Source organism: Lolium perenne, chromosome 6 (assembly GCF_019359855.2).
Source record: "Lolium perenne isolate Kyuss_39 chromosome 6, Kyuss_2.0, whole genome shotgun sequence".
Taxonomy (NCBI): Eukaryota; Viridiplantae; Streptophyta; class Magnoliopsida; order Poales; family Poaceae; genus Lolium; species Lolium perenne.
This window is the reverse complement of record NC_067249.2, coordinates 20,055,552-20,064,989: the sequence shown is the minus strand read 5'-3', so window position 1 is coordinate 20,064,989 and position 9,438 is coordinate 20,055,552. Positions and strand designations below refer to the sequence as shown.

General features: G+C 46.4%; 1 protein-coding gene and 1 pseudogene across 1 annotated transcript; both read right to left on the bottom strand.

Annotated features, from left to right (window-relative positions):
* Nucleotides 1-6,752: 6,752 nt before the first annotated feature.
* Nucleotides 6,753-7,465, bottom strand: LOC127309884 (uncharacterized). The gene is made up of 2 exons (XM_051340596.2): nt 7,371-7,465; nt 6,753-7,292 (listed from the first exon to the last, which is right to left on the bottom strand). Exons 1-2 carry the CDS (start codon nt 7,443-7,445, stop codon nt 6,912-6,914), a joined length of 456 nt encoding a protein of 151 aa, XP_051196556.2. The 5' UTR covers nt 7,446-7,465; the 3' UTR covers nt 6,753-6,911.
* Nucleotides 7,466-7,480: 15 nt separating this feature from the next.
* On the bottom strand, nt 7,481-8,992 carry LOC139832313 (serine/threonine-protein phosphatase 7 long form homolog; annotated as a pseudogene).
* Between the last annotated feature and the right edge of the window lie 446 nt (nt 8,993-9,438).

The window sequence follows — 9,438 nt, the reverse complement described above, 5'->3', positions numbered from 1 at the left end:
AGCAGTACTGAGAGAAACTAAATATAGAAAGCAACAGGGGGTTGTGTTGAAAATTAACTTTGAAAAGGCATATGACAAAGTAAACTGGAGCTTTTTGTTTGACTGTTGTTCACAGAAAGGTTTCAGTGACAGCTGGCTTGTTTGGATTAGAAAAGTGGTAACAAATGGTACCTTAAGTGTGAAAGTGAATGATAATGTTGGTCCTTATTTTGCTAGCTGTAAAGGTGTCTGATACGTCCAATTTGCATCACTATTTTATATCATAATTTGCTGTTATTCATTGATATATTTCATATTGGGACACAATACTTATGTTATTTCATCTATTTTGCATGTTTCATCATTATTGGAGGATCAAGCACCGGAGCAGAGTCTGTTGGAAAAAGCACCGTCGAACGCAATATTTCGGAAGATCAACTGTGGAAGGAAATTATACCAAAAATCCTATTTTTCAAGATGACGAAGGAAGCCAGAAGGAGGAGCCAGCTGGACCCAGGGTGGGCCCACACCATAGGGCGGCGCGGCCCATGGCCTGGCCGCGCCACCATGTGGTGTGGGGGCCCCACAGCCCCTTTCGCCTCCTTTTCTTCGCGAAATCCTTCGTCCCGAAAACCTAAGCCACAGAGGGTACCTCGCGAAGAGTTACAGCCGCCTCTGCGGGGCGGAGAACACCAGAGAGAAAAGAGCTCTCCGGCGGGCAGGAATCCGCCGGGGAAATTCCCTCCGGGAGGGGGAAATCGACGCCATCGTCACCGTCATCAAGCTGGACATCATATCCATCACCATCATCATCATCTCCACCATCATCACCGCCGTCTCCACCGCTGGACACCGTCACCGCCGTAGCAATTTGGGTTTGATCTTGATTGTTTGATAGGGGAAACTCTCCCGGTATCGATCTCTACTTGTTGTTGATGCTATTGAGTGAAACCATTGAACCAAGTTTATGTTCAGATTGTTATTCATCATCATATCACCTCTGATCATGTTCCATATGATGTCTCGTGAGTAGTTCGTTTAGTTCTTGAGGACATGGGTGAAGTCTAAATGTTAGTAGTGAACTATGGTTGAGTAATATTCAATGGTATGATATTTAAGTTGTGGTGTTATTCTTCTAGTGGTGTCATGTGAACGTCGACTACATGACACTTCACCATTTATGGGCCTAGGGGAATGCATCTTGTATTCGTTTGCCAATTGCGGGGTTGCCGGAGTGACAGAAACCTAAACCCCCGTTGGTATATCGATGCAGGAGGGATAGCAGGATCTCAGAGTTTAAGGCTGTGGTTAGATTTATTCTTAATTACTTTCTTGTAGTTGCGGATGCTTGCAAGGGGTATAATCACAAGTATGTATTAGTCCTAGGAAGGGCGGTACATTAGCATAGGTTCACCCACACAACACTTATCATAACAATGAAGATTATTTAGCCGTATGTAGCGAAAGCACTAGACTAAAATCCCGTGTGTCCTCGAGAACGTTTGGTCATTATAAGTAAACAAACCGGCTTGTCCTTTGTGCTAAAAAGGATTGGGCCACTCGCTGCAATTGTTACTCTCGCACTTTACTTACTCGTACTTTATTCAACTGTTACATCAAAAACCCCTGAATACTTGTTTGTGAGCATTTACAGTGAATCCTTCATCGAAACTGCTTGTCAACACCTTCTGCTCCTCGTTGGGATCGACATTCTTACTTATCGAAAATACTACGATACACCCCCTATACTTGTGGGTCATCAGTGTCAGACAAGGAGACCCTTTTGCCCCTTTCCTGTTCAACATGGGAGCCAACAGTTTATCCAAGATGATAACTCTGGCTCAACAGAATGGTCTCATCAAAGGGATTGCAGACAACTTGGTAGAGAATGGCATTTCCTTGCTACAATATGCTGATGACACTATCTTACTCATTCAAGATGATGTTGAACAAGCTGTGAATTTTAAACTCATCCTATACATTTTTGAAACAATGGCTGGGCTCAAAATCAATTTTGAGAAAAGTGAAGTCATGATGATACTTGACGATGAGGTGAAATCACAATTCTTTGCTGCTCTCTTTAACTGTCAACAGGGGGATTGGCCCATTAAGTATCTTGGCACTCCTGTTTGTGCAAGAAGACCAACAGTTTTTGAAATGAATTTTTTGGGTGAAAAAACAAAGAAGAAAATGAGTGGGTGGGTGGGGAATGCCATGTCCATTGGAGGAAGAGTTGTCAAGATTGATGTCTGCCTATCAAGTGTGGTTGTTTATCAGATGTCTATGAGGTTGCTCCATAAAACAACCATTGAGCAGATTGACAAACCTATCAGATCTTTTTTCTGGGCTGGAAGTGCTGATAAAAGGAAATATCACTTTGTTAAATGGAAGTGGATCTGCAAACCAAAGAGAAAAGGCGGTCTGGGTATAAAAAATCTTCATCTGTTCAACATCAGTTTAATGTGTAAATGGTGGTGGAAAATAGAGAAGGAATCTGGGCCTTGGCAGGATCTAATGAAGAACAAGTATATGAATCATGGTGGTGTATAACATACAAAGAAAAAACCTGGGGACTCCCCTCTCTGGTCTGATATGCTGCAGGTTAAACAGATTTATTTGAAAGGGAGAAGGATGAAGGTGGGGGATGGCAAAAACACCAGCTTTTGGTGTGATGCATGGTGTGATCAAACTCCTTTGAAGGATAGATTCCCTGAGATTTTTGACATATGTATTGAGCAAGATGTGACAGTTGCTGATGCTGCCAACATGAACTGGAATTTTTCTTTCGGGAGGTGGATGACACCTGATATTGCTCTGCAGATTCATGGCCTGAATCAAATCATGGCACAAACTGTGTTAACTGATAGGCAGGATAGACCTCACTGGAAATGGACAAAAAGTGGCATAGTTAGAACCTTCAAACACTTATGGAAAAGTAGAATTCCTCTGAAAATCAAAATATGGCTGTGGATGATCTGTCATAATGCTATTGCTACAAAAGATAATTTGCTGAAAAGAAACTGGCATGGAAATGCTTCCTGTCAATTCTGCAATAATCCTGAGAGTATCTCACATATGTTCTTCTCCTGTCCAGCTGCAAAGTTTGTCTGGAGTGCAGTTGGTAACTTGGTTGGAGCAAAATCCAGACCTGGCTCCTTTACACAATTTTTCTGGTGGTTCCCACGCTTCATTCCTGCAAGCAGAAACATGCAGATTGCGGGGTTGGCAGCGATATGCTGGGCGATATGGAAACTTAGAAATAGATTCTGCTTTGATCACAAAATGGTCAAGGATCATGTTGGATTGATCAGCTATTCTACTATTTTTATGAAATACTGGGCAGGTCTTCATGGTGAAAAAGATGCCGAAGATCTACGTCTGGGAGCTGATGGCTTATTGAAGCTTGCTACTGCTCAAAATACTACTGAAGGGGCTCGGAACAGACCTGTTCCAGGACGATATGGAAGAGGATAGCATGCTGACATCGTTTGATGAAAGAAAAGAAATGTGGAGAAAGACTGGCGACGCGTTGAAGCTTTCTTTGATGATGCTTTATTTTGGCTGGAAAATGTTGTGGTCCTTTTTCGTTCGATAAGTTGGTGCGCTGTGTCGCCCGTGCTGGATACAAAAAACTGTTAGTTTGGTTGCGTTGTTAGCTAGCTTCAGGCGGCGTTTTGTATATATGTGGTGTGACTGGTGCGTTGTAACTTGCCAGGTGGGCAAGTGATACTCGTATGTTTTTCGTTATCCCATGGTAATGAAAAATCCGATCTTCGAATCGTTTGGAAAAAAAAAGTACTAGAGCAGTACACGAGAAATTCGTGGTCAAACGCCATAGCAGAGCTGAATGACACCGTGTGCATAGTTCAACCCATGGAGAGGGTGACTTCTTATATATGGGTCAACATATGGCTCCTACAGGATTCTCATCAAGATACTTGGATCAAGGCATTCACGATCCGAATATCTGAGTTCACCTATCGTTATAAGCCCTTGAGAGTGACACCTGATGGTGGCAAGTTGATCCTCCATTCTACCATTTTGGGAGACGGGCATGCACTTCAAGTCTACGATCTTCACACCGCGACATGCACGACACTAAGAAGACTAGACTATGTAACCGGTATCAGCCTTTGCAGCTTATTTGGACAGCCTCCGTCTCAACCAAGATCATGAGCTTACTTGGACCGCCTCTGTCTTCAAGTCTACGAGCTTATTTGCAGGAATTGTTGCAGTCCACGATATTTTTCAAACCGTTTCTTTCTGAATAACTAGCACACACTATTGATGGAGCAATAGGTTTTGTTTCTTCTCATAGAGATGGAGACATATATATCATCCAAAACTCATATATCCTTTGTTCGGCCATTGCTGGACTCGCTGGTGAAAGTTTTCATGATCTTCTTACTTGTTGCCGGAGATATCTGTTTACTTGTGTAGTTGACCCATTCGTACGTTACCTGCATAATTTTGCAAACACATTCAGTTGTTGCTACCGTGTCATAGTCTCTCTTTCGAGAGTAAATTTTCGTGTCTACCATCTCTCTTTTTCAAGCATTGATGTTTATTCCTCCACACTGGCTGCCTTGCTGCATACTACGTGGATTCTCAGGTGAGTGAGATGATTAATTGCAACTACGTGGGCTGTGTTAATTGAACCCAGCTCCATGTACCAGAAAATTAAAGACCGGTATACTAGTGCCATAGCAGCTGATAGCAACAAAATGTGTGTTTGTTGTGGTATGGATCTGTCATGAGCTTTGTAAAACAAATGTTTCATACAGTGCGCTGCTCTTTTGGGAGAAAATTGTATGTGTCATCGAGAACCTAGTCAGGTACAGATATGAAATTTTGGGTTCAAATATACCGCTCATATTTTAGAGACAATTTTCAGCTATGCCATCAGAGCTCTAATCATCTTAAAGACTCAAACACATGTTAATAAAAAAAGCACATGGTCTCCCTCTGTTCTGACATACTACTCCCTCCGATCCGGAAAAAGTGTCCGAAGGCATAGTGTAATAATGTTTTACAGTAAACCCCTTCCAAATTAATCAAAACAAAATCAGCCCCCATGAACAGAACAACAGCCGGGACTAGCCTCCTCGCCCTGATCCAGTCAAATCCCATCCTCTCCGCAGGGCCAGAGTGCGGCGGCGAGGAGCAGATCCCCCTCGCAGACGCGGGCCACCGGAACCAGAGCGGGCAGCCGTGGCGGCCGGTGACCGGCGCGGGGATATGGGCCGCGTGCGGCTGGGGTGGCGGCGGCCGGTGACCGGCGCGGGGAGCTGCGCCGCCTGTGGCTGGGGTGGGGCGGACGATGACCGGCGCGGGGATCTGCGCCGCCTGTGGCTGGGGTGAGGCGGCGGCGGTGGCTTTGAGGAGGAGGGAGGCGTGGGTGGGGACGGGCAGACCGGCAGAGGCGGCTTTGAGGAGGAGAGGCGTCGGTTTCGGGCGTGCGTGCCTGCGCGAGATGGAGAGGCCGCGATGTGTGTGTCTGGTTGGTTCCGTTTGGGAGTGCGGGTTAAGGAAAAATAAAATTCGAGGGCTTGTTTGCAAAAGCGTCTTTCAGACACTTTTTCCGGATCGGAGGGAGTACTTAACATTTCAGACTAATAAAATTATGTCCATATTAGTACGTCCATGTTCTACGCTTGTACTAATCAACAACGAACACGAAAGTGAATCAGTCTTACTGTCTATTGGAGTATCAAATTAAGCAGTATTAAATGAGTTGCTAAGTAATTTTAAAATTGTACAGTAGTAGAATGTAGAGTGAAGAGAAGGGAGAGTAATTCCGAATTAGCATGTTCAAGTAAGCATCGAGTCACAAGAAGAAGAAAAAAAGCTTAATTATTCGTCAAGTGGTAAAAAAAAGGTAAAATAAGAATTTTGTTTAGCCACCAAAGACTCATTCTGGATACTTGCACGTAGGAAGCGGAAAACGAGCACCTGTATATTAAAAAAAAACGCAAAAGGCCTCTTGTGTTTTCCTTTGAAATTGAGATATAAGGAAATTATATTTTGTGACTTTCCCTTCTCTTAAGAAAATTTCATACCTACTGTATTCCTGGCCAATCATTTTACTGGCGGGGTTGGTCCGGAATAAATAACGCGACGCTGTTCCCGATGCCCAAAAGATGCGACGCAGACCGGGTCCGGTCAGAGCTGCGTACCACGGCGATTTGCACAAAAATAACCCAAAACTGAAAGAAAAGCACAGACTAACCCTCCGGCGAAACTATTTCACCAATCTAACCCTTTTGTGTGGCGCCCCTTCCACGGGCGCCACACATGCCCATGTGGCTCCCCACCTGCCGGCGCCACTGACCCAGCCGACGTGGCCCCCTCGCCGCTGAGCTGGTGCGCCCATCCGACGTGGCAGCATGTGTGGCGCCCCTCCCAACGGCGCCACACATGCACTTGTAATCCCCCCGAGCATACTGTGAGACAATTCCTCTGGGACTTAGCCATTTTGCGAGGCTCGATGTGTGGCGCCGACTCCACTGGCGCCACACTAGCATATGTGGCGCCGATGCCACGGGCGCCACACATAGAGGCTCGCGAAAACGGCTAAGGACTTATCGTCCGGAGCCCCCTGGATGTTTTCGACCCAATGTTGATATAAGTTGGCATGTGTGGCGCCGATGCCACGGGCGCCACACAAGCACTTGTGGCGCCAGTTGGAAGGGCGCCACACATTGACTTTTGTTAAAAACATGAAAAATCCTATCAAACTCCAACGATTCTGAGTACAACATTGGACACAACAAGTAGCAATTTCATGACATACACATATAACACTTCATAGGTCACATTGGAGCACGTAGATTCAAACAACAAGTAGCATTACAGACCATGGTTCGACATGACATAGGGTTCACAAATCGATACTTATGAATATAGAGTTCACAACAACTCGTGGGCACATCCTAGTAGCGTCCTCGACGTGCCGTCCTCGCGGGCTGCTTCCGGACGGCCATCCTCTTCGTCCGCTGCCGTGGCTGCTCCTGCTGCTGCTCCTGCTGCTGCTCCTGCTGCTCCTGCTCCTGCTCCTCCTCCTCCTCCTCCTCATCCTCCTCCTCCTCTGAAGAGAACGGCTCGTCGTTCCTCATCCTCGACATATCTGATCTCCGCCGCGGCCCCTCATCCTCCTCAGTGACAACCTTCTTTCCTCGGCTGACATAATCTTCCGGAGTGTACCGGTTTGGACCCTTGCCCCTTGGCTTCAACTGGTAAGCTGACCGTGCGGCTTGCTTGGAGGTACGCTTTGGAAGTATGGCTTGACTCAGAATTAGCTCGTCCTCAGGAATCTTCACAGACACGAACACATGAGATTACAAAGTTGAAATTAGTAAGAACATGTTTGACAGCAACAAAATAGTCCATACCTCCCGCTCTTCTGAAGAGGAAGATGTAGCGATTTCGGCTTCCCGGCAACCTAGCAAGCTGGCTAACCGCCGCATCTTTCGTGCAGTGTTCTGCGTCATCCCGTTCATGGTTACAAATCCACCACATCATAGTATCGTACATTCCGTGCCGCTTCCAAACACTGTTGGAACGCTGCGATGTGGCCGCTATGATGGACTGGCCAATTTGTGATCTTCCTCTGCCGCTGCCTATCAAGCCTGCAAGAATCAACAAGTTAGTTTGTACATCTTCTATCAAGAATCTTCCATCGCATGATTCCAGAAGTTTACCTATGAAGCGCCTTGTCCGTGTCTTGCCACACTGGTGGGCACTCCTGATACAGCCCAAACTGTCTCATCACTCTTTGCGGCTGGTGGTGTTCAACAAGCCACATGCATATGAGTGGGCAGCGCATACGCCAGAACCGCGCCTCCTCCGTGCACTTGTGGTTGAGGTCAGTCATCGACGCGCCAATACGGTAGTAGCTACCATATGGCTCCCATTCCACCTGCAGCATACAAACATCTCAGAATTTAGAACATGCCAGTAGAATCAATGAAAACTAGGATTGCAAAAGAGTGATCGGTTACCTGCTCAGCGGTAAGAGTGTCCAACTCCGCAGTGTACTGCATGTACATGATCTTTGGATCGCCCGACATCTCCGAGACATTGTCCCAAAGGTATGCCCAAGTGGGCTCCCGATCAGGAGAGTGAGGGTAATGAGGCCATGGCCTCTCGTTGAGTACCCTAGGCCGCCCAACTGATAGGCGGTCCCAGCTCCATACGGAAAGTAGGAGCATGCATCCACCAATACCGCCGCTCCCAGTCCTGCTCCCAGTTCTGCGACAAGCTTCGTCCAACTGCGCATGTAAGACATTTGGTTAGTACTTTGTCTAGCACACTACTATAGGAAAATAGTACATAGAGCAAATCATCACCTGCCGGTAGAGGTAGGCAAGTGCCGCTGTTCCCCAACTCCAACGGTTATCCAACACCGTTAGCGCCTTCAGCCAACACCAATGGGCCAGCTTCCCCCCACTGTCAGGAAAGAGAGTCCTCGAAATCATGTACCATAAGTACACGCGGGCGTACGTCCTCCGAGTGTCCTCGTCGGCCTCTTCCGGCATTCTCCAAAGTTAGTCCTGATCCATTCGAAAGACGCGCCGGCGGGAGCTCTCTTCTTTGGATCTGCTGGCGGCGGAGGAGCCCTGCCAATAAGCACCTCCATCTGCTGGCGCCACCCATCAGAAGCTGTGTTCATACACAGTGGCTCGCCCTGAATAGGTAGTCCAAGGATCATGGAAACATCCTGGAGAGTAGGGGCCATCTCGCCGGCCCTCAAGTGGAAGGTGTGAGTCTCCGGCCTCCACCGGTCGACAAGGGCGGTGAGTGCCGAGGGGTTCATGAGTGGCCCCCCACGGCTTACAAGGGATATGAACGGGAGAAGACCGGTAGGCCGGATGAACTCCGTGTACCTCTCGTCATACGGTATATCCGATGTGCCATGGTAACGAATCTTCAAAGGTTGAAGATCCGTTCCCTTCTCCGTCATATGAACAGCCCGGTGCAACCTGTCGTACTCTTCATCCAGAAGCCACACCATCCTACATGTATGAGCAACACATACATGAGAATATATCCAAATAAGCCATCACACATACATTCCTAACAAATATGAGTTATTCCATCAAGAATACATGAGAATATATCTAACTTTCGAATCACCTATACATCACACATACATGAGAGTTCATATCCAAATACATGCTCCAATTTTGCCTTTCACCACATACATACATAAGGTTCCATACATACACACATACAAATATTTGGATCAAGAATACATGAGTTATTCCATCACAAATAATAGGCATATGTAACAAATTTGAATGCATTTGCTAGGCAAATATTAGACATTTCAACACATGCATACATAGGATTTCAACACATACATGTAAAATTTCATTCAACACATCTAGGGTTCCTACATATCTAGGGTTCCTACATATCTAGGGTTCCTACACATACACATTCAACACATACATAGCC

Bases quoted from the DNA above. Each gene is read 5' to 3' on its own strand.
- LOC127309884 (XM_051340596.2), bottom strand. From the start codon at position 7,445: ATGCGGCGGTTAGCCAGCTTGCTAGGTTGCCGGGAAGCCGAAATCGCT. The intron at 7,293-7,370 runs GTATGGACTATT...GTGTCTGTGAAG, and splicing joins CCTCTTCAGAAGAGCGGGAG to ATTCCTGAGGACGAGCTAAT.